The sequence below is a fragment of the Geotrypetes seraphini genome, chromosome 4 (assembly GCF_902459505.1).
Source record: "Geotrypetes seraphini chromosome 4, aGeoSer1.1, whole genome shotgun sequence".
In the NCBI taxonomy this organism is placed as follows: Eukaryota; Metazoa; Chordata; class Amphibia; order Gymnophiona; family Dermophiidae; genus Geotrypetes; species Geotrypetes seraphini.
This window is the reverse complement of record NC_047087.1, coordinates 85,058,211-85,084,107: the sequence shown is the minus strand read 5'-3', so window position 1 is coordinate 85,084,107 and position 25,897 is coordinate 85,058,211. Positions and strand designations below refer to the sequence as shown.

General features: G+C 42.0%; 1 protein-coding gene across 1 annotated transcript in view; it reads left to right on the top strand.

Annotated features, from left to right (window-relative positions):
• Nucleotides 1-10,412: 10,412 nt before the first annotated feature.
• LIPI (lipase I) overlaps nucleotides 10,413-25,897 on the top strand; it is a 33,325-nt gene continuing 17,840 nt past the window's right edge. Inside the window, exons 1-7 of the mRNA XM_033942533.1 lie at nucleotides 10,413-10,949; nucleotides 12,939-13,315; nucleotides 15,883-15,991; nucleotides 18,651-18,752; nucleotides 22,505-22,594; nucleotides 23,285-23,452; nucleotides 25,230-25,325. Coding sequence (XP_033798424.1) covers nucleotides 10,889-10,949; nucleotides 12,939-13,315; nucleotides 15,883-15,991; nucleotides 18,651-18,752; nucleotides 22,505-22,594; nucleotides 23,285-23,452; nucleotides 25,230-25,325 — 1,003 coding nt within the window. The 5' untranslated portion in view covers nucleotides 10,413-10,888. The remainder of the gene's footprint in view (nucleotides 10,950-12,938; nucleotides 13,316-15,882; nucleotides 15,992-18,650; nucleotides 18,753-22,504; nucleotides 22,595-23,284; nucleotides 23,453-25,229; nucleotides 25,326-25,897) is intronic.

Sequence of the window (25,897 nt, the reverse complement as noted above, 5' to 3'; positions counted from 1 at the left end):
CGGAATCAAAAAGAAGTAGGGAGATTGTGGATGCCTTTTAAGAGGCTCTGCTCAGACAAATGGTGATGGAATCCATGAGGGAAAAAGCAATACTAAATCTGGTACTCACAAATGGGGAGAGTATCTCTAATGTTCGAGTGGCTGCCCACCTGGGAAATAGCGATCATCTAACGGTTTGGTTTGATATAACAGCTAAAGTGGAGGACAGCCACACAAAACTCAGAGTCTTAGATTTCAAACATACGGACTTAATAAAATGGGAGCGTACCTGAAGAAAGAGCTGTTAGGATGGGACGACATAAGGGAAGTGGAAAAACAGTGGTCTAAGCTGAAAGGAGCAATAAGAATGGCTACCGACCTTTATGTGAGGAAAATAAATAAAAACAAGAGAAAAGGAAACCAAAATAGTTCTCTAAACTTGTTGCAGAGAAAATAAAGGCAAAAGAGCTGGCGTTCATGAAATATAAAAATACTCAAGAGGACTACAGAAAGGACTACCTGGTGAAACTGAAAGAAGTCAAGAGAGAGATACATCTGGCGAAAGCGCAAGCGGAAGAGCAAATGGCTAGGAATGTATGTAATGGAGACAAAAATTTTTTCAGATACATTAGTGAAAGGAAGAAGAAGAAAAATGGAATTGCTAGACTAAAAGATGATATGCATCGATATGTGGAGAGTGACGAGGAAAAAGAAAACATGTTAAACAAATGCTTCTGCTCTGGGTTCACAGAAGAAGATCTTGGAGAAGGACTGAGATTGTCTGATAAAGTTACACATGAGAATGGAGTAGATACCGTGTTGTTCATGGAAGAAAGTGTTTATGAATCATCTTGAAAAGTTGAAGGTGGACAAAGCGATGGGACCGGACGGGATCCATCCCAGGATATTGAGGGAGCTCAGAGCGGTCCTGGCAGGTCCTATTAAAGATTTGTTCAACAAATCCTTGGAGACGGGAGTGGCTCCTGGGGATTGGAAAAGAGCGGATGTGGTCTCTATTCACAAAAGTAGTCGCAGAGATGAAGTGGCAAACTACAGTCCGGTAAGCCTCACTTTGGTTATTGGAAAAATAATGGAAGCGTTGCTGAAAGAAAGGATAGTGAAATTCCTAGAATCAAATGGGTTACAGGATCTGAGGTAACATGGTTTTACAAAAGGTAAATTGTGCCAGATGAATCTGATTGAATTCTTTGATAGGGTGACAGGAGAATTGGATCAAGGGCATATGCTAGACGTAATTTACTTAGATTTCAGCAAAGCCTTTGACACGGTTCCTCATAGAAGGCTCTCGAACAAACTTGATGGGCTGAAGTTAGGACCTAAAGTGGTGAACTGGATTAGAAACTGGTTGGCGGACAAATGCCAGAGGGTGGTGATTAATGGAATTCTCTCGGAGGAGGGAAAGGTGAGTAATGGAGTCCCTCAGGGATAGGTGTTGGGGCCAATCCTGTTGAATATGTTTGTGAGCGACATTGCCAAAGGGTTAGAAGAAAAAGTTTGCCTTTTTGTGGTTGATACCAAGATTCGTAACAGAGTAGACACTGAGGAGGGAGTGGAAAACGTGAAAAAGGATTTGCAAAAGTTAGAAAAATGGTCTAATATCTGGCAACTAATATTCAATGTGAAGAAATGCAGAATAATGTATTTAGGGATTAGAAATCGGAAGGATCCGTATGTGCTGGGAAGTGTGAGGCTGATATGCACAGATGGGGAGCAGGACCTTGGGGTGATAGTGTCTGAAGATCTAAAGATGACGAAACAGTGTGACAAGGTGGTGGCTGTTGCCAGAAGGATTGCTAGGCTGTATAGAGAGAGGCGTGACTAGTAGAAGAAAGAAGGTGTTGATGCCCCTGTACATGTCGAATGGTGAGGCCCCACTTGGAGTATTATGTTCAATTTTGGAGACCATATCTGGTGAAGGACATAAAAAGATATGAAGCGGTCCAGAGGAAGGCGACAAAAATGATAGGAGGTTTGTGCCAGAAGACGTATGAGGAGAGACTGGAAGCCCTATGTATACCCTAGAGGAAAGAAGGGACATGGGAGATAAGATTCAGACATTCAAATACTTGAAAGGTATTAACGTAGAACATAATCTATTCCAGAGAAAGGAAAATGGTAAAACCAGAGGGTATGATATGAGTTTGAAGAATGGTAGATTCAAGAGTAATGTTAAGAAATTCTTCTTTATTGAGAGGGTGGTTGATGCGTGGAATGTGCTCCTGAGGGAGGTGGTGGAGAAGAAAACGGTGACAGAGTTCAAACAAGCGTAGGATGAACACAGAGGATCTCTAATCAGAAAATAATGGGTATACATTGAAGGAACTAAGGCCAGTACTGGGCAGGCTTGCATGACCTGTTTCCCATATAGGGACATTCATTTGAGGATGAGCTGGGGAGGGTTTCATTGGCTGGGATGGTTAAGATGGGCTAGAGTGAGCTTTAATGGAGACTCCAGTAGATTGAACCTAAGCACACTACTGGGCAGGGCTCTGGGTTTCTGGCCCAGAAACATCTAAGTAAAAGGACCATTTAAACTAAATTAATTTATGGAGCATGTATGGTTTGTCAGACTGGATGGACCACTTAGGTCTTTTTATCTGCCGTCATTTACTATGTTACTATGTTTTTTTTTAACTTTTCTTGTAGTGATTGCTACTGCATATTTAAGGTGCCTACATTTCAATATATAGTCCATGTATCTGTTTTAAGAATATTTGCAATATACAGTACAGTCGACTCCACCTTAAGTGCACATCGTTTAAGCGCATGCTTTGGTTATCCTTAGCCTACCACCATGGTCCAGGTTTTTTTTTTACATTAAAGTCAATGGATGTAAACTCCGGATAATTGCAATTCTGATAAGCACACAATCCGCTTATGTGCACTGATGTTATAGGTCCTCCCTGTATTCGTTCACGTTACGTTCACTCTGGTTAAAAGCAATCACGTTCTAAAAGGTCTTGCTTTGGGCGTTTGGAACTTGGGCAATTTTTTAGTTGATAATGTTTTAAGTTTAGATGTAGTGGTGGTCTGGGCAATTAAACTGCTGAATGTAGAGGTAGCCCATTCTAAAAAAAAACAAAAACACCTTATTTTGGATGATTTTTTTTGAGAATGGACATTTTCCCTGCTGCTACTTTCAGCATTTAGGGGCTAGGCCAAAAGGGGATTTAGACTTTTTTTTTTTTTAAATTATGCCCCTCCACACGTCTATCTTTTTGTTTTGAAAATGTTAATTTTTTAGAGTGCCTGTCCTCAGTGCATCTATTTGAATCATTTTAGAAAAAAAACATGTCTAAAAGAAAAACGCATTATATATTCATTGGGATGTAGGAGGAGCCAGACATCTCAGCAGAGCAGTGGAGCATCTCAGTCCCAGGTACACATCTGAGCGTAACCCCCTTATAATGTATTGTGAGTCCTCCTAAATTTACTGGACCCATCTGTACACCACAACAATAGCCCTTATGCTTGCAAGTGTCACCTGTATGTAGGTTTTTGGTGGGCTCGTGCTCTCCATCACAAGTGTATCAGAATGGGGTATGGACCTGGGTCCTCTTCTCTGCAGTCCACAGCACTGACCACCAGACTACTCCAGAGACCTGCTTGCTGCTGTACTAGGACTGGCCATAATATCCGAAGCTGTCATACAGACATGTATGCACTGTTTCATTTACATCTTTGTGGGTATAAGAGGGGGTCTTACATCCCCTCCAGTGGTCATCTGGTCAGTTTGGTCACCTTTTTGGCATTTACTCATTATTAAATCAGATCTAGCCCCACATGTCCAAATTGTGTTCTGGATGTATTCTTCAATGTTTGAATATGGCAGAAAGATGTCCATATCATAAGCCCTCCCTAGTCCTACCCACACCATGCCTCTAACACACCTCTTTGAGACGTAGATGAACTGCAGATGAACAGCATAGAAATTTGTCTAGAAAATCATTTTCAAAAATATCAAAAAGGAAGGGTTTGGTGAGAAAAATGTCCATCTATCCTTTTGAACCACTTTTTGGACATTTGTTTTTTTGAAAATGAGCCCCATAATGAAATTAAAAATGGTTCAAAGAAGAGCAACTACAATGATAAAAGGGATGGGACTCCTCTCATGAGGAAAGGCTAAAGCAGTTATGGCTCTTCAGCTGGGAAAAGACATCTAAGGGACAGATATGTTTGAGGTCTACAAAATCCTGAGCGGTTAGAATGATTAAAAGTCAATATTTAATCTTTCAATAACTTCAAAGACTAGGGGACACTCAATGAAGTTACATGGAAGTACTTTTTTTAATATATTTTATTGAAAGATCACAGCACAACAAGGAAAACTACAGCAATTAGAGCATAATAGCTATGAAAACAGAGAATTCAACAGTCACCAACCAATCTTTTCAAAATTCCCCCCTCCCCCGCTACCCACCCACCCACAAGATACGTAACAGCTCCATTGACTAAAAACAGAAGAAAGACTTCACCAAACTGAGTAATCATAAGTTTAACAATCTACTCCAGAATTCCAAAATGGTTCCCACATATATTGCAACTGTCGTCCTTTAGGAGTATCCAAATCAGGGATCGTTCATTTTGCAGGTATTGAATAAGCAGAGCCCTCCAACTGAGCCAGTGTAGGGGACTCTGCGTCTAACCAGTGCAACAAAATGGCTTTCACACCACATGGAAATACTTTTTTTAGATCAAAATTTTTAATTGAGTTTAGTATATAAAGTACAATAAATGTTAACAAGGCTAGAAACATGCATGCCGTACCAATGAAAGAGTCACTAAATATTATCTACATAATGGAAATACTTTTAAAACAAGTAGAAGGAAATATTTTTTCACTCAATGAATAGTTAAGTTGTTGTGGTAACTGTGACTGGCATTCTGGGTTTAAAAAATGGTTTTTGACAGGTTCCTGGAGGAAAAGTCCATAGTCTGCTATTGAGACAGACATAATTTTATTATTTGTACATTGCCTTGCTATCCTGTGAGGAAAGGTGATTCATTAAATACCAATAAAAACAAACAGCATAGAATGTCATTACTATTTAGGTTTCTGCCAGATACTTGTGACCTGGATTGGCCACTGTGGAAACAAGATGCTCGGCTAGATGAACCATTGGTCTGACCCAGTATAGCTTTTCTTATGTTCTTAGAGCACCTAATACTCTTGTGTGAGCCTTGACTCCTACCTCCACTGTTAAAACAGCTGCAATTGCTGCTCTCACACACCCCTCTGGGCCTGATCCTGAGATGCATGTGCCATATGATGAACCAATTAAAAGCTATTATTGGCATCAATCGGCAATTATTTGGATGTACACATGCCAGGATTATACTAGGTTTCACCTGGTGGAATTCTGCCTCCCAAAGTTGGTCGCAGGAATTGGTAATAAGCGCTATCCTATAAATGTGATTTCAGCGTGGAACAGGAAAAGCCCAAGGAGATATGTGAAGATCCATGGGCTTAGCTGAATTGGTTATTAGAGATGTGAAATCATTAGCACAAACACGTGCAGGGACATTTTCAATAGGACATCTAAGTCCAACTTTCAAAAACATAAGAGGTCTATCTTTTTTTTTTTAAATGACTTGTCTAGATGTTCTGGCCCTGAGGACATGTATCTTTTTTGGCCATTTTTGAAAATCAAAACAAGTCCATTTGGACGTGGGAGGAGCCTGCATTTTAATGAACTAGCCACGTAGAGGGGCCAACAGAGCAGTGGGACAACTTAGGGGGCACTGCTGTGAACTTCACATAAAGGTATACATTCTACTATAACCCCCTTATAGTGTATGGTAAGCCCTCCAAAACTCCCCCCAAACCTACTATACCCACCTATCAACCACCCCAATAACCCTTATGATTGCATGTATCACCTATAAGGTTTTGGGTGATTTCTGGTGGCCTCACACTTTCCACAATAAATGTAGTGGTTAGAATGGGATATGGGCCTGAGTCCCCCTCTCTATGATTCACTACACCACCAGGCTACTCCAGACATCTGCTTGCTGCTCTACTAGGCTTTTCCATTGTACTGTTTCTTTCACAACTCTGGGGGTGGGATGAGGTCAGTGACCACAGGGGGGTTTGGAAGGGGTCATGTTTACATCTGTCCAGTGGTCTTCTGGTCAGTTTAGGTACCATTTTGGCCCTTATAAACTTAAAACAGGTCTAACTACGAATGTCTAAATGATGCCCTGGATGTTTTCAAAAAGGTTTCATTGTCCTTACAAGACATGCAAGACCTAAGGCCACCCTAATCCCACCAAAAACATGCCTATAACATTGCCCACTTAAGATTTAGACAAGAGAGGCAAAAGTAGAATATAGGACCAGGTCTACAGCGGTCAAAATGGCAGTTAGGGAGGCAAAACTTCGAGTGGAAGAAATTCTGGGAAAAAAACATTAAAAAGGGGGACAAATCCTTCTTCAGGTATATTAGTGACAGAAAAAGGAACACAGGCGGGATAGGACGCCTTAGAAGACCGGACGGAAGTTACGTGGAAGCAGATTCTGATAAAGCCGAACTACTGAATGAATACTTCTGCTCAGTCTTCACCTGTGAGGCACCGGGACACGGTCCGCAGTTGAAGGCAACACAAAGCACAGAAGACCCATTTCAGAATTTTGAGTTCACACCAGGTGAAGTTTACAGTGAACTGGCAAGACTCAAGGTGAACAAAGCCATGGAACCAGACAATTTGCACCCAAGAGTGCTCAGAGAATTGAGCGATGTCCCGGCAAAACCGTTGGCTGAGCTATTCAATCTCTCCCTAAGTAAGGGGAAAGTTCCCCTGGACTGGAAATTAGCTAATGTCGTTCCTCTGCATAAAAAGGGTTGCAGGGCAGAGGCTGCGAATTATAGACCGGTGAGTCTCACATCAATAGTGTGCAAACTCATGGAAACACTAATTAAAAGCAAATTGGACACGATCTTGAATGAAGGGAATCTTCGGGATCCCAGTCAGCATGGATTCACCAAGGGTAGGTCCTGCCAATCCAATCTCATCAGCTTCTTTGACTGGGTAACAAGAAAGTTGGACTTGGGAGAGTCTTTGGACGTCGTGTACCTGGACTTCAGTAAAGCTTTTGATAGTGTCCCACACCGCAGGCTGCTAAGCAAGATGGAATCGATGGGGTTAGGAGAGACACTAACTGCATGGGTCAATGATTGGCTGAGTGGCAGACTTCAGAGGGTTGTGGTTAATGGTACCCTCTCTAAAACATCGGAGGTGACCAGTGGAGTGCCGCAAGGCTTGGTCCTGGGTCCACTCCTTTTCAACATATTCATAGGGGATCTGACTCAAGGGCTTCAAGGTAAAATAACACTATTCGCCGATGACGCCAAACTATGTAATATAGTAAGTGAATGCAGTTTACAGAATTATATGGCGCAGGACCTGCTTACATTGGAAAGTTGGTCCTCAACCTGGCAGCTAGGCTTCAATGCTAAGAAATGTAAGGTCATGCACCTCGGAAGCGGAAATCCATGCAGGATGTACTTCTTGAACTGAGAAACTTTAACTAGGACTTCAGCAGAACGAGATTTAGGAGTAATCATCAGTGCAGACATGAAAACTGCCAATCAAGTGGAGAAGGCTTCATCTAAGGCAAGGCAGATATTGGGTTGTATCAATAGAAGTTTCGTCAGCCGAAAGCCTGAAGTCATAATGCCGTTGTACAGGGCCATGGTGAGACCTCATCTGGAGTACTGTGTGCAATTCTGGAGGCCACATTACAGTAAAGATGTGCGCAGAATTGAATCGGTTCAACGGACGGCCACCAGGATGATCTCGGGGCTCAAGGGTCTCTCGTACGAAGAGAGACTGAACAAATTGCAGCTCTACACTCTTGAGGAACGTAGGGAGAGGGGAGACATGATCAAAACATTTAAGTACCTCACGGGACGTGTCGAAGTAGAAGATGAAATTTTATTTCTCAAGGGATCCTTGGCCACAAGAGGGCACCCGCTCAAACTCAGGGGCGGAAAATTTCATGGCGACACCAGAAAGTATTTCTTCACAGAGAGAGTGGTTGATCATTGGAACAAGCTTCCAGTGCAGGTGATCGAGGCAGACAGCGTGCCAGACTTTAAGAATAAATGGGATACCCATGTGGGATCCCTACGAGGGTCAAGATAAGGAAATTGGGTCATTAGGGCATAGACAGGGGGTGGGTAAGCAGAGTGGGCAGACTTGATGGGCTGTAGCCCTTTTCTGCCGTCATCTTCTATGTTTCTATCTATGTTTCTATATTTACTGGAGGGAAAATGACCCGCAAGACTTCGAAAAAGTCCGTTTTGAAAATCGGCACTTGGACTTTTTGGCGATTAAAATGTCCAAGTGCCACTTATACTGTTATTTTTGGATGTCTTTCTGTTTTGAAAATGAGCCCCTTAGTACACAGAAAATTGATTCAACACATGTTTACATGTATAAAGCACATTACATTTTTCCCCCTTAAAACTACATGTTTATTGGGCTACGAAAAAAGTTTAAAAACTGTGGAGAAAGTATGAAAATCCAAAAATGAATTTTTCTTCTTTTTTTAGCTTGGGTACTTCATCCCCTTGAGTCTAACCTTGCCTCAGTTCTGTCCTGCTTGGAACAGGAATTGTGGTTTTGACTTTCTGCTTCAATTGTAGTTTGCTTACTCTGTGACACAGAGCAATAGAATGAAACAGAGTAGTAGGTTAATCACACACATACCTCTGCAACACCAGAGCAGGAATACAACAGAGCTGAGCTGATCCCAGCTGATTCTTCATTTGGGCCTGAAGATGCAAGGGGCAGGAACTGGGCTGGCTCATGTTGGTCTTGTTGTCAGTATTTTTAAGCAAGACTTTGACCCAGAGCACTCAGTCACTCCCTGGTTACCAGCATATATGGTCCATGTCAGTGTAAGATTAAGTAGTTTTCTTCCTCACAGACACAAACTGGTAAAACCTTTTTAGGATATCTCTCCTAGTAAGGATGCTCACCTCCCTTTACTAATACACTTCTCCCTCGGTATTCATGGGGAATGGGGCAGAGCCGGACCACGAATTGAGAAAAAACGCAAATATCTTCTCATCCAGCTCTGACCCACCCCCGCCTCCCTCCCACTTTCCCCCCGGCATCCCAGCCTTACCTGGTGGTCTAGCAAGCTTTCGGGGCAGGAGTGATCTTCCTAAGCTCCTGTCCCTTGCAGATCGCCAATAGGAAATGACTGCCATGAGTTCCTGTAGTCTCTCGAGACTACAACGGGAGCTCATGACAGCCATTTCCTATTGGCGATCTACACGGGGCAGGAGCGTAGGAAGATTGCTCCTGCCCCGAAAGCCTGTTAGACCACCAGGTAAGGCCGGGATGCCGGGAGGTAGGCTGGAGACAGGCGGGAACATGGTAAACGATGGGTTCCCCCCCAAAAAAAAAAAATTGCGAAAAATATGTGAAACCGCGAGAGTGGAAACCGCAAATGGGGAGGGGGAAGTGTACTTACATAGACCTAAAGGGTGCCACTGAACAGAAATCAGGTCTCTTGGGCTGTATATTTAGACAGAGGCTGTCCCATTCTCTTTGAACCCCATGCCTTCTAAGACAGGGCAGGGGCAAGGCCAGTGCCCTAAATCAGGAATGTGCAACCAAGGTCCTCAAAAGGCCACTATCCAATCGAGTTTTCAAGATTTCCACAATAAATATGCATGAGATCTGTTTTTATACAATGGAAGCAGTACATGCAAATCAATCTAACGCATATTCATTGTGTAATTCTTGAAACCCTGCATAGGTTCTGGTCCTGGAGGACTGTGGTTTCCACTCCTGCCCTAGATCGTCAGTGTTCTGTCTCCTTCTGGACTGGATTATGCTTTGACCGCAGCTGCTCTTTACTCACCCCCCCCCCCCCCACACACACACACTCAATGTTACTGCCCTATGCCTCCCCCTGGTCTTGTTTAATGATGTGGCCAGTCCTCAGAAAAGTTTATGACATTGTGCACTGTTTATGCAGTAGTCTGTTAAAAAATTCCAAGTGGAATTTTTTTGCTGAATGCATAGCATAGGAGCAGATTAAACAGATAGGTTGGCCAGACATTTTCAAAATAAATGATTAACTAACCTTCCTTTGCACTTTAGTCATCAAATATATCAGCAGGTAGAGTGAAGACTGCGCCCGAGAAATAATGTGTTATGGTCAATAAACAGCACATAGAATCTGAATTTCAGGCTCACTTGCCTTAATCTTTGTCACTTTTTCATCTGGAAAGTTCACAAAGAAGTCCCAATCTTTATTTCTAGGAAATGTTTGCTCTCATTTAGTCAAACCTCTCTAGCCAGAAAGCGGAGAACACCTCAGACTCCAGAATCCTACTGTCGGCTCCTGAATGTCCTTCTGCACAGCTGGCTCCCAGTTTCTCGCTCCAGATGTGGAATCGCTGCAGCAGGGTCTCTGGCGAGGGGAAAGAGTGCCCTGCAATTAGCCTCTCCCTCTCTCTGAACACAACCCGTTGCCAAATCACTGTGGCTGTGTCAGAGCAGCTGAGCCCAAACGAAGTTCTGTCACCCTGTACAGATCTTGAAGCAATTATGGCATATTGATAGCTACTTTCCCTCTGGAACATAGTGATAAAAATAATCCCCTTGAAGGGAAAGCCAGCCGCTCCTTCAGCTTCACAGCACTGGGGAGGAGGAGGTTACATTCCTCTTGCTGTACAATTTATACTTCCTGCTTCTCAATTTCTCTGAGCCTACAGCATACACATACACACCCTAAATATCATAAGGAAAAGAGAGAGAGAGAAATGCGTAGGAAGAAACTGGATCTCCCTGAAACTTTGCTTTGCTAGCACTTTCATCCCAATCTGGCTGATTTCTCCAAGCTGTTCTTTCTCGTCTCCGATCCCAGATGTTGCTGCCGAGATACTTCTTCCTCTTTTTGTCACTCAGCTGCTGGCAGGTGGCACCAGGTAAGAACAGTGTGGCCAGATTTTCATGCGTGGGGTTAGTGACAGCAGGTGGAGATCACTTGGGCTCCTACAAACATGAGATTGGGAAAAGTGAATGTTATCAGGATAGGGTAATTGGTGACCCCCCCTCCTCCTTTTACCACCCTACCTTTCATTATGTTACCTTCTGCCAAAAGGCAAAATTTAATTGCAAAATGTGCAGGAAGATCAAACCAGAATTTTGGGTGTTCCTAAAATAATTATTGCTGAGCCTTATACTGTTCTTCCAATTGCCTGGCTTTCTTAAAACTGGATTAAACCTGGATTGCATTTTACTGTCTAGTTACACTTTCGATATTCTATTAATGCTAGTGGAAAATAAGAATATTCAAAAACATCTGATTGATTGTATTATCAGTATCATTAGTTAAAAAAAAAAATCCTAGACGAAGTTTTTAGTCAAATGTAACAATGCTGTCTTTGAAGTTATTCTTCCCCAGGTAAGATGCACTCACTGGAGACCTATCAGCTCAGTCACTAGTGGGAGTGAGCTGATGAAGAAATTCACTAGGGATGATGTAAAATGAGAAAATGACTACCAGGGTATGAGAAGGGTGAGAAACAGTATCTGGGCCAACTATACAAAAAGTTTTTTCTGTTGTGTTGAATTTATGGGAAGTTGGAGTTCAAGAAATTGTCTCGCGCGGGGGGGGGGGGGGGGGAGAGAGGGTGTATGTGTGTGACATAAGAACATAAGAATAGCCCTACCTGAGCTGATCCAGGCCACCAGTACCTGGCCAAAACCCAAGTAGTAGCATTTTCCTACCTCAGCTATGGAACCAATTACCCACACAGATCAGGTCGCTAGACTCACTAATGACCTTCCGTAGAGCAGTAAAGACCTTCCTCTTCCGCCAATCGGGCCATTAAAAACTGCCTCCTCAATATACTTATCCTAGTACTCTTCGCTATGACCAGTCTGATCTTTACAATAAGCTCTGTTACTGTCTACTGTAACCTATTTGTTGTCATGACTAGTCTGTTTTCAAATGATTGTGAATGTCTACTTGTAACCCGTTCTGAGCTTCTGGGAGAATGGGATAGAAATCTAAGTAAATAAATAAATAAATTCCATGCTACTGATCAGGGCAAGTGGTGGCTTCCCCCATGTCTTTCTCAATAACAGACTGTGGACTTTTCCTCCAGGATTTTGTCCAAAACTTTCGAGCTTTACGAATGTAGAGATGATGCGGTATACAAACCTAAGGTTTAGATTAGATTAGATTAGATTAAAACCAGTGTCCAGGAAAAGGTGGAGGCAAGAGGGGAATGGGGAGTGGAGGAGTAGGAAGTTAGGAAGCAAGTAGGAGAGGTATAGGATCCATGCAGGGCAATTGCCATAGAGCATTTTTTGACATTTGTTTCCCACTCTAAGAAGGCGTTGGGATTGGGTAGGCAAGAGTGAGGGGAGGAGGAAGAGGACAGAATATTTAAATGGGATTGCCTTCAAGTTGCACGATCTCTTTCCTGCTCCTTGGAGGTGCTTCACCCACCCTTCCTCCCTAGTGTGGAAAGAAACATATGGGGACAATGGAAACATAGTGCTTCAGGGATTGGTATCACATTTGAGCTACAGGGTTACTTGCTCATTGGGTGATAAGCGGTTGTTAAGTAAGGGTCTATGAATGGGTCAAATGAAGAGTCAAGTGTCCTGGAAAAAGGGGGCATGGAGGCTTGTGGTGAAGGATTCAGTTTGCAATAAATTTAATAAAGTTTTTCTATATATGTTATTATTAATAAAGCTGTGACCTATTTTCTTCCAAGAATGACTGTCATGGTTATTTGTTGTATTGCTTGAATGTTAATTAATGAAGGGCATAAGTGAAAGGTAAGGTAAGGTGTGAGAGATGGAAAAGGGCACCAAGGAGGGTCATTCCAGATCTAAGAATTAACTGCTTCCTTCAATTGGCTTCAGATGGGTTTAACGCGCACCCATTGACTCTCTTCTAGACACGGGAAAAGAATGCTATAAATTCACAGATCTTAACATCCACAACTCCATCGTGGGGACTGGCCTGAAAGTGCAGTTACTGCTCTACACCAGGGATAACCTAGACTGTGCTAAGGAACTCAACCAGGAGAAACCCATCAACTCCAGTTACCTGTACGTGAGCCGAAAAACTGTCTTTATAGTCCATGGCTACAGACCGACAGGGTCCCCCCCCATTTGGCTGCAGGATATTGTACAGTCTTTGCTGTTCCTGCAGGACATGAACGTGATTTTGGTAGACTGGAACCGGGGAGCCACCACCGTCATCTATCATAATGCAGCAAAAAATACAAAGAAGGTTGCTGAAATCTTGAAGATGTATATCGACAAGATGCTGGTAAGGCAAAACAGAAGGCAGAGAGACATTACATTGATCAAAATAATATACCACTAAAATGTGGTCAACTTTGAGAATTCTGATAATAGGATTGTTTATTTTTATTTATGCTTGATATAAGTCTTTGACAAATGAATAAATACTTTGTTTACATCCATAACTTTCCTCCTCCTCCTCCTCCATGGTCTGGTATCTCCTTTCCTTCCCCTCCCATGGTCTTGGCATCTCTCTTTCTTCTCCTCTCCAGTCCCTAGTCTTCCTTCTCCCTCCTTCCCTCTCTCTTCCCAGTTGTGTGCAGCAGCATTTCTCTCCCCTTCCCCAAAGCAGCGCAGCTTTCATAAGTCGCTGCTTTTGCTTGCTTTGGGCCTTCCTCAGTGCCAGAAACAGGAAGTAGGTAGGGAGGAAGGTCCAATGCCAAAAAGAGCGGCCAATTGTGACTGTTTCCATTGCTGGAAGCTGTCGCTACGGGAGCGAATGGGTTGATCCTAACATGTCCGCCTGCCAGCCCTGCAGCTCGAGGAGCCACCCATGGTAAGGAGCCCCCTTTAGGCCCATCTCTCTTCCCCTCACAAATTCTTTTCTTCCTCCTGGGCCCTCAACTGCCTGCTGAGGTGAAATCAGCTTCTCTCCCTTCTACTCCCTCACTGCCCTCTTGCCCACCGCCCATAATTGAACTGAACCCAGGCCGCGGGGCTCTAACACTGTGTGCGCCAGCTTCATTTCTCCTCTGAAACAGGAAGTTGCATAAAGAGGAGGAGGGAGGAGAAGGGAATCCAGCACGCGCAGTGTTAGAGCCAATTATATCTCACAAGAGGTAGGAATAGGCTCTGAGCTATGTGAACCTATAAAAAGTAGCACAGCAGTAGGAAGAGGTGGCAGATCATTGACAAATTTGGAGGGAGAGGGAAAAAGGACATATTGTCTCACAATTCTCTGTGTTTCTTGGTTTGGCTCCCTGGCATTTCTCGTGTTTAATTACTAAATCTTTGTTCCTGTCTTGGTAAGACACTGCAGCCATTTCCCAGAAATCAACTTGCCCCCTGATCTGAATGCATGTTCCTTGGCCAGTGGAGCAATATCATGCAAGCCGCCCAAACATAGTAGCTTAATATGAGTGCATACTTCTATGCTCTAGGCTGCTGGAATATGTTTTCCCACTCAACATTTTTATGTTTATTGTACCCTTGATACCCCGCTAGTGCAATAGGTCAGAGCGGCTTAATCTCTGAGGTTTCAGTGTGATCCTTGCTGGGCTTCCAAAGCTTAGTGTGAGTATGTGGGAAAGAATGCAGAGGTGGTCAGTGGCCCGGAATCTGTGAGTACCAGGGGAAATGCTGCAGTGCAAAAGGGGATGGGGAAGCAGTCCCAGAAAACAGGAATGTGCCTGGAGACAGGGCGAGCAGAGCTGGTCAGTGGGGAGTCACAGATTGAAGATGAGTTAAAGCTGCCAAGGAAAGGGAGTCTCATCTGTAGAGGAGAGTGAGAAGTGGGAAGAGGTGAAGGGATGGGTAAGCTAAAGCTGCATCGAACAGCAATTGATTAGTGAAAAGTGCATTGGAGCTTGCTGGGGAGAATAGGGAAATAGAAGTCTGGACAAAGGGAAATGGGAAGCAGATCAGGCTAAAAAAAATTTACCCTCTCTTTTACTAAGGTGCGCTATGCTTTTTTAGCATGCACTAAATATTAGCGTGCGCTAAACACGTGCTACACACTAAAGCGTGCATGTTATCCTATGGACCTGATAGGCCATAAGGCCTTTAACTGCTGTCATGTTCTGTGTTTCTATTTCACAAATATATATCCATTGAGTAACATAGTAACATAGTAACATAGTAGATGACGGCAGATAAAGACCCGAATGGTCCATCCAGTCTGCCCAACCTGATTCAATTTAAATTTTTTTTTTTTTTCTTCTTAGCTATTTCTGGGCAAGAATCCAAAGCTTTACCCAGTACTATGCTTGGGTTCTAACTGCCGAAATCTCTGTTAAGACTTACTCCAGCCCATCTACACCCTCCCAGTCATTTAAGCCCTCCCCTGCCCATCCTCCACCAAACGGCCATACACAGACACAGACCGTGCAAGTCTGCCCAGTACTGGCCTTAGTTCAATATTTAATATTATTTTCTGATTCTAGATCCTCTGTGTTCTTGTTTGTTTGAACTCCGTCACCGTTTTCTTTTCCACTACCTCTCTCGGGAGCGCATTCCAGGCATCCACCACCCTCTCCGTAAAGTAGAATTTCCTAACATTGCCCCTGAATCTACCACCCCTCAACCTCAAATTATGTCCTCTGGTTTGAGGATATCTTGAGAACTCCACTGGTTGGGGGTCCTCCCAGACAGGTTTGGAAATCACTGCATTTGACTCAGAGCCATAGTCAGTAGGACTTTGAGCTATAGGTAGACAATATTAAAATAGTATTCTATTCCTAGAACTCAAATTACAAAATTTTCATAAGTGCCTGGGGAAGAGAAAAAGATTAGGTAGCCCCTATTCTCTGATAACATCATCTGTATCCTCTACCAATAGATCAGTCATCTACGATTTTTATTTATTTTTCACAGAATGAAGGGGCTTCACTTGATAATATTTACATGATAGGAGTCAGCCTTGGAGCCCATATATCTGGATTTGTTGGTCACATGTATAATGGGCAACTTGGGAGAATTACAGGTAAGAAATAACCTGGGCATACAGTAAAGCAGAGCAGCTGATACAGTGTTTGGCCTGGTGGAGTCTTCCGGAGACCCATTATCATATCTCAGTATTTCATAATCATTATGTCATAATTTGAATTCATATAATTTCTGCATGCGCATGCTAAAGTTATCTGTGACCTCTGTGTGGATGCTAGTGCATATTTTTTAAATTCAAAGCATAGACTGCCCAATATTCAGAGGTATTTAGCTAGCCTGGAATGGCTCCTTGCCAGCTAAATAGCGTTAAGTTTGCTATCTGCTGATATTCAGTGATCCAAAATACTAAAAAGAGCTGCTTTTTCATATCATGAGTCCAAAAGTAGTCTGAAAAAGTTATATATTTGAACTTGTGTAACTTTTCTATTTTATCACATAAAAGGATGGGGTTTGGACTATTGTATTACAGATACAATGACATAAACATAGGAGTCTGTACAATAAGTGAATATCCCCTGGTTGCATGTTGTTGCAGAAGAACATCAATCACATATTTTCAACTCCATCTCCTTCCCCAGTGGCCTGTAATGCCCTCTTCAGTTTTTTCTTTTGCAAGCAAGTTGAGAAGGTGCGTTCTGCTCTGCTCTTCTCAGTTTTATTATTTTCAGGTACATTTTATCCAGACTGAGAGGCTTTGGTGCCATGAGAAAATTTGGAGCATCTCTGCCTGGGAGAGGATACAGACTCCATGTGGGAGGTCTGCAGCTCACAGGGCAGCCCACTGATGTACTTCCTGAGCTGGCTTGCTTTGTGCAACTTGAAAGCTGAGGGTCCATGCCTCTGGGAACTGAGAACCATTTGATTAACAATATAGTTGATAGAAAAATATAACAAGGCAGTTAGGGTCTTCTCGGACAAAGTCACAGTGGTAGCCTATGTTAACTGGCAAGAGGGCACCAGGAGTGTGTAATTATGCCTGGAGGGTCAGAGATTGTTCCAGTGGGCGGAAGTTCATCTCCAGGCACTCTCCACAGTCTATGTGATGGGATTAGAGAATGTTTAGGCAGATTTTCTCAGCTGACAGACCCTGGACCCAGGAGAATGGATGCTGTCTCAAAGAGCTTCTAATCTCATTGTGTGACGCTGAAGAAGACCAGTTATGGATCTGATGCCTCAGCCAAAAACATGAAAGTGGCTGACCCTGGAAGCACAGATTTGGATGAGTTGGTTCAACCGTGGCTAGGAAACAGGTTGCTCTATGTTTCTACCGTGGCCCATGATGGGGCAGGTCATTCACCGCATTGCAACTCACCCGGGACTGATGGTTCTAGTAGCCCCGGATTGGCCTCGGCAACCATGGTACGCAGATCTAGTACGTCTTCAAAGGGATAGAAGTATCAAACTGCCAGCTTATACAGGTCTTCTCAGTCAGGAGCTAGGGCCCTTGATCAGTCTAGTCTTACGGCATAGCTCTTGAGTGTGCAACCTTAACAGAAAGAGGATATTTGGAATTAGTCATTTCTACTCTTCTCTGGGCTAAGAAGCCCATGACTGTCATGGCCTATGCTAAGACCTGGAAGACCTTTCAACTCTGGTGCACCAAAAATCATATTGAACTTTTCAAAAGCTCCAATTCCTGTGGTCCTAGCATTTCTCCAGGATGGATTAGAAAAGGGCCTGATAGGGGCATCTCTCAAAGTACAGGTGGCAGGCCTCTACTCTCTTCAGTCTTGAGTGGAAAAAGTATCACTGGCTTCTTATCTAGATTTAACCAGATTTTAAAAGGGGGGGGGGAGGGGGGCTTAGGTTGCATCCTCTGATATGTCAGCCTGTTCCATCATGGAATCTTAACATCATTTTGAAGGGCCTTAGTAAAGCTTCTGGATCTCATGGTGAAGACAGACTTTCTGGTGCAATAGTTTCAGCAATAGACTCAGTATTTCATGCACTACTGAATTGAGATGAAAATGCTTACTGCCTCAGACAGGTCCATAGTCTAGAAATGGAGATCCTCTCCTGTCAGTTGAATGAACATGTAATTATTAATGGCAAATAAAGTGATGAGTTTGTTGAATTTTTGAGCTCCATATGTGTTCCTGTTAGCTGCTCACAGCAAGAAGACTCGTTTTGTACACCTACATTGCAAATTTATCTTAACTATCGTTCTTTTCATGTGTGACAGAGCAGAACAGAAATGTACTCTATCACCAGGGAAGCTCCCCATGCCCCTCCTTCTGAGTTCTTCTGTTGTAGAAGTGATTGACTGCTTTGGTACAAAATGAAGAGGGCACTACAGTCCACTGGGAAAGGAAACAGAATTGAAAAAATGTGATTGGCATTCTTCTGCAACAACTCGTGACCAGGGGATATTCACTTATCATGTAGACTCCTATGTGTATTAACACAAAGAAGATTATCCAGATAAGAAACTAATCTTCCATTGTTTGCTCTAAGAATTAATTAAGACATAAATTTTATTTCTAGTGTCATTAGGCATCTCTTCCTAGAGATGGTCACAAATTACAAATAAAACAATATGTACAAAAAGTTTAAACAAAAAGAAGTGGAGACATAGTTTAGGAAGAGGGTGTGAAGATTTAATGTATTAGTTAAAAGGGTGTGGAAACAAAAAAGGTTAAGAACTCCTATGCTACAGAGTTATCTTCATTTTCAGAACAACATTTTTCTTATTACAGGTCTTGATCCCGCTGGCCCCTTATTTAAAGGAAAATCACCTGATGAGAGGTTAGATCCTAGTGATGCACAGTTTGTTGATGTCATACACTCTGATACCGATGGTAAGGTTTGGAGCTCTGTAATTACACTTTAAGTTTACATATTTTCTTTTCCAAATATAAGTTCAAGGCAAGATGCATCAGGTAGTTTCCTAATCCAAGGACTTACAATCTAAGTTGGTACTTAAGGCAGTGGAGGATTGATTTACTTATCCAAGATCACCATAAATGCCAGTAGGAGATGTGGGAGTTGGACTGTAACTTCCTTGGCTCTCAACCTGCTGCTCTAACCACTCCTCCATCCTATGTGTGTTTTTCTACAGTGATTCAAATAGTAGTATATGTGAGTTTTGTAAGTGCATTGGTAAGTGCTTAGACGTGGTGTGTTCTTTTGCTCAGAGTGTCTCTTCCACTTTTCATTTAAAACGGGATGTAATGTCTTCTCTGCTTCACCTGTCCTCTTTTCTAGTTGGTTCTTTAGCATACACTGGATTAAACTGAGGGTTGTATTTGCCTGTTCCCCTCATATGGCACCAGAGAGCAAACCTACTAGTGAGCTGTCAGCCCTGTGCTGGTACAAGTTGATGCAGGTGCAATTTGCTCCTCTTCCAAATTTTATGGTCATTCTTTCTTGACTGTTTAAAAGCCTTAGTTGCTTCAAAGAATGCTAACACAGATCTAGCATGTGGAAATTTACAGGGTTTCCCTAGTCAGATCTAATAATTTATTTGGATATTGCACCTGCCTATAACTGGTAAGGCTCTCTGAACAAGATACAGCACATATAATACAATAAAATCAATAAGAAATTACAAATAAAACACTTATAATATGGTTTAAGAAGCTAAGGGGATGTGCATTTATTTGAAATGACATTTTCCATGTCATTTGTTGTCTTTTTTTTCTGCCTGAAACAAATAGGCTACTGTAAAATGCTATTTTGCCTGTTATCAAGTGGTAACACATGCATTAGGTATTTTAAAAAATATTTTTGGGAGAAGGCATGTCATGGGTGGGAAAATGGGAGTTCCTGCATTATAAGAACATAAGATTTGCCGCTCCTGGGTCAGACCAGTGATCCATCGTGCCCAGCAGTCCGCTCATGCGGCGGCCCTTAGGTCAAAGACCAGTGCCCTATTTGAGTCTTGCCTTACCTTTGTATGTTCTAGCTTAGGGTTTCTTCAACTTCTTCAAGCCAAGTACCACCTAAGCCTAACAAATATCAACCGAGTACCTCAGCCTAAGCTCCGCCCCAGACCCACCCAAGTTCCACCCTTGACCTGCCCAAGCTCTGACCTAACCCCACAATAATGGTACTAATTATAAAGCAATTTCTTACATTCATTTTTAATATATACACAATTTAATCTTATTAACAATACATAATGGTAACCACAAAATTAAACTACACAAAGCACTCTGTACACAGACAAAATGTTAATTATCATTTATATTCTTTTTTTTTTTTTAAGAAATCAAGACAGATGACTTTAAAATATGCAATGTCACCTCAGTAACAGCTACAGAAAAATAGACAAATATAGTGCAAAATATAGACAGCAGATATACATTCTCAAAAGTGACACATTTCTATCACTAAATTGAAAATAAAATCATTTTCCCTACCTTTGTTATCTTGTAATTTTATTTTTCTAATCATCCTTTCCTAGTCTCTGGTTGCACTTCCTTCTGACTGTGCTCTTAACTGTTTCCAGGGCCTTCATATCCATTGACTATTTTTCTCCCCTTCACTTTCTGCCCTGCATCCATCTTTGGCATTAACTTTTAACATTCAACTTTTTCCCATTTTTCTGCTTTTTTCTCAAAATCTACCATGGTCTGGCATTTCTCTCTCCTTCCCGCCCCATTTCCATGGTTTGGCATCTCTTTCCTTCCCTCCCTCCTCCCAATGTTCCGACATCTTTCTCCTTCCTTCCTTTCCTCCCTTCCCACACAGTCTGACATCTCTCTCTTCTCCTTTCCTCCCCATTCAATTGGTCTGACATCTCTCTACCTCCAACCCCTCACAGATCTCTGCACCTCTCATCTCTCCCTCCCCTTTCTCTAACCCATAACTAAGGCTCTCTATTCTCTCCCTCCCAACCTCATGATTCCCTACCCTGAGGCCTTCCGAGGTACCTGGTGGTTCAGTGGGAGTCTTTATGGCAGGAGCGCAGCCCTCTTGCTCCTGTCTCCTCATGATTGCCTTCAAAAATGGCTGCCATGACCTCTTGCAGCAGCTCATGGTACTACAGGAAATGCTGTGAGCAGCTGTGAGAGGTCACAACAGCTATTTTTTAGAAGGAAGTCGCAAGGAAGCAGGAGTGAGAGGGCCATGCTCCTTCCACAAACATCCCTGCTATACTACCAGGTACCTCAGTAGGCCCTATGGGGAGGCGGATCATGGGATTGGGAAGGAGATTAAACGGTTGGGGCCTGGAAAGTGATTTCATCAGGCAACCTTGGGGCCTTTGCTAGGCTGGTGCCTCTGAGACAAGAGGAAGTTGCATCACAGGAGGCAGGCCAGCCTAGTAAAAGCCCTGAGGCTGGCTGATGGAATCGCTGAAGTAACACTAGCGGCAGCTGTGTGTGGAAGTTAAAAGAACAGTGAGCTTCCGCTGCTAGTCTGGAAGGGCTGGGGGAAAGAAAATGATGGTGGCAAAAGGAAGATATGCACTGGCAGAAGGAGGGTGGGAGACTTACAATGTCATATTGCTTACCCCCTGCTTACCTCCTGACAATGGTGCACTTACCCCCTGGGGTACACGTATCGCGTGTTGAGAACCTCTGACCTAGGACAATGGGACACTGGGACAATGGAAAGGCTATACTAAATTAAGTCATTTTGTTATATGCATATTATTTTGGAAGAAATAATATGCATATAAGTCAAACAGAATAAGAATATAAGAATAAGAATGTAAGAATATAAGAATAAGAATATAAGAATGCCTATGTTTGACTTATAAGAATAAGTCAAACATAGGCAATTACAGTAATTTAAAAAAAAAAAATTCAAATAAAAATACAAGAGGAACAAGAGTTAGAAAATAAGGAGATTATTTTGAAGAAAGTTGCACATGAATTCAGAAAGGTGCTTGAATATTACCTGAGTTAGGGTAGGAATGGATAAACATATCCTGCTACAGTATGTGCAGCAATTACTTCTTCTATTAAAGGCCTGGGTGAAAAGCCAAGCTTCACCTGCTTCCTAAAATAGAGATAATCTTTGTTAAGTGAAGCCTTTCATGGAGTGCATTCCAGAAGAGGCTCGCTGATGGTATAGTGGCTGATATTGTCACTATGGCCTGGATTCTGTAACCAGCATTGTGCTCGGCAGCCGCTTTTGTGTGTCAATCACACAATAGCGCTGGGTACAGAATCAAATCTCCGGCAAAGGTAGACGCCGGCAATGTAGGCCAGGAAAATCCTGGCCTACCTTTCCGGTACCTACCTATGATGTGAATTGTGCTTATAGAGGCGCTTTAGGCCGCCGAACGCCACTTACAGCATTAGCCACACCTACAATGATGTTCAGCAGCCTAAAGCACCTCTTTAGGTGTGATTACGGTGCCAGTAGGTGCCTTAAAATTCAGTTTAAAATGCTATTTGAACAGCCTACAAAAATCGGAGCTGGTTCGAGAATCCAGGCCTATATAAATATTTGTGAAGTAAATGTTGCAGCTGGCATTAGAAAAAATGCTCACTACTATCCACAGTAAAATCGGGTGGGAATCTCTGGGAGCACTTTTCCCTAGGTGATTTACTGATGAGATGAATGTGTCTCAAGTGTATATTTTTCTTTCTGTTTTAAGCACTTGGTTACAGAGAAGCTTTAGGTCATATAGATTTTTATCCAAATGGCGGAAATGATCAACCTGGCTGTCCACAAACAATATTGTCTGGTAAGAATATTTAAATTTCTATAAAACAGTAATATTTGGGAGATGGGGAGGATGATATAGAGCATTCTCTCAATGCATGCTCCTAGTCAAGGTCAAACATATAGGGATCTTTGAAATTCATACCTTCATTCATTGGCTATCTTGAAAATGGGGATGGGTAAGTAATTTTAGGCCAGATTTGAACCTCTTCCAAGTTATAGAGTGGGAGCAAAAGAATTTGATTGGACTTAGATTTTTCTAGTGCCACCAGCTCTGACTGAATGAATATTAAATTAATTCCTTAGGAATTATTCTAGCCTATTGTGACTCCATGGGCTATAACTGCAAAATTTAATGTACAAAATGAGCCATAATTATAAAGTACAAAAGGAAGTGGGAACGGACAATGAACACTCCACTAAAGATCACAGATGTAAAACCAACTTGTTTATTTCATAAAAGGACACAAGCAGAAGCTGTGGATCCATCAGTGATCTTCAGTGGAGTGTTCATTGTCCGTTCCCACTTCCTTTTGTACTATTTTATACCCGTGGCTTCTCTGTCCTGTTGGACTTTTTGGTGTTTACCATAATTAGAAAGGTCATTAGCAGTTTATTCTAATCATTTGCCCATACAAGATGCCTGCTGTCCTACAGTTCACGTGTGGATTAACTAATAAAATAATGTTTTTTTCATTTTCTCATCTGTCAGGTTCTCAATATTTTAAATGTGATCACCAGCGGTCGGTCTTTCTGTATGTGTCTTCTCTGAAGGAGACCTGTAATATCACCACATATCCTTGTGATTCATACAGAGATTATCGGAATGGAAACTGTGCCAGCTGTGAAGACTTCTTACCACTGACATGTCCTGTAATGGGTAAGGCCTGTGCCATATCGGGTCAATACATGTGTGAATACCCAAAGTGCAGTGGCATGGTTTACCATCTGCAATTTGATGCCACAGTAGAAGTTACTTCTAGAGCTTCCTGAGTTTAACTATACAATATATTTGAGTAAACTTGTGGTCTTATTCTTTCTAATCTCATGTTTTCTCTTTCTGATGTTATGGCTTCTGCTTCTTGCTGTGCAGTCCTAACTGACACAGCCACAAAAAAAACCCAACAATTTTTTTTCCAGAGTTTAGAATCCCTGGAAAAGCTTCCACAGGTTACTAAAGATCAAAACAGTAGATCATAACATTTAGTTTCATTTGGACAACCAGCCACAATCAGTTCCTAGCCAAAACTTGAAAGTATTTTATTCTCCACTTTGCTCTAGGGTTTAGTTTCAGCACAAACTTGCTTCACTCAAAGTCTATTTCCACGTCATACTCTACAGCTTCAGCATTACCCACTTCAAAGTCCATGACCTCATCTGGCTTTCCATTTTTATTAGTCTTTAAACCTTCAGCCAGGTAATCATTATACATTTAAGTATCCATAATAATGTTAGGATTAGGTTTGACATGAGCTGTGCTGCTTTTTATTCTAGGAGCTGGTTTTCTTCCATAGTTACATTTTTCCTCCTGATTGTGGTGGTTTTGTGGCTGCCTCCTTTCAGAACTCAACTGCTTGTTCTTATAAGGACTATAGTAATCGGTCCCAGGCATAAACAGTTCCCTACTGATGTGTTCACTAGAATGTTCTAGGTGTTTCACTAAATCAGGTCACCCATGACTGTTATGTGTAACCTGATATTCCCTCCCACTAGGAACAGTATCCCTGGCTCTGCTGGTTCCTATTGTTTCATGTTCCCCTCTTCCTAACCCAATGCTAGGAGGATGCAAATGGGAATCCTGCTGCTCCAAGTTATGATTTCCTTATTTATTCCTAGTCCTAGGATGAGGTGTTGGAGGTGTCAACTCTGCTAATGATTTTATTTTCCCCTGCCTAGTTCTAGGAACAGGCAACTTTGGTGTATCATTTACAGGCACAGGAGTTTCTCTGTGACACTACTTAGGCGCTTTTGGCCGCTTAATGCTACTTCCGGCATTAGCTATGCCCACAATGCCATTAGGCAGCCTAATGCCATTAGTATCCAACAATGCCATTAGGGTCCAAGCGCTAAATTCACCAAATTGTAAACAAGTGTGACTGTTATCAAGATAAGTGAAAATACAAAAATATAAAATATATATAAATTGAAAATGAACATTTATAGTAATTTATGAATTTAATCATTGAGGATTTATACAATAAATTGATAAAGCTGGGAGCCTTGACCAGTGAGGATTTAACACAAGATTCTCCCCAGAAAATAACACCTATATGGGACGGAGGAGTGGTGTTTCTGAGGTCATTGGCTAGACAGCTTATATAATTGCTGATATATGGTGATTGAAGGAGGCTTAAGAAAAATATAACATCTTAGAGTATTAATTGAAAAGGTGATTTGGAAACTCTAAGTGAAAATTGCAGCCATTGATTTTTGCTATTGAATTAGGCAGCCTAAAGCATCTATGGAGGTGCAAATCTGGCACTGATTTTTTAGGCTCCGACAGGTGCCTTGAAACTCAGTTTACAATGTTGTTTGAACGGTATTTTTTACGGAGCTTAGGTGCCTATTGGTGCCTAAAAATCAGCGCAGGTTAGAGAATCTGGGCCCATGTGACTATCTTTTTGATCTACTTTGAGATTTCATCCTTCTATTTGCAGGTTATTATGCTGATGAATGGAAAGGCCATTTAGTGCTAAAGAATCCTCCGGTGACCAAAGCCTTTTTCGATACAGGAACTAAAGAGCCATTTTGCAGTGAGTAAAAATAATTTAATGTCATATTGGTTAAATCTTAACTTAAATATAGTTTGGATAGTTCATTGCTGGAATGCAAATCTATTTTTTCCAGCTTTGAACTTTGCACTCTTCACTACTACAAACTAATTACATGTAATATTCTGTAAATTCCAAAATTATGTACATTTCTAGGTATTGTGCATCCAATAAACTGAGGACTGGCATAATGTTTGACATTTTTTTATTTAATTTTTAAAAGTATCTATTGCTATTGTGGTTGCTATAATGTTTAATTTGCTGGAAACGTTAATATTACATATTTTTAGGGCCAGAGACACATACGACATATAAGGCCATAGGGGATATTCAGAGGAGTTCAAACATTTACAAGTCATATCACTCCTACTATGATATAGATAGGCCACATTATCCAGGCACACATAGATTGAGCTCTGATCTTATAAATGGGCAAGTTAGGGTATAATTCACAACAGGTTGGCTAAAGTTAGGTGCCAAGATACTACACATTAACATGAATTCCAAAATACTGCCGTTCCAAAATACTGAGTTATACACCTAACTAAAGATAT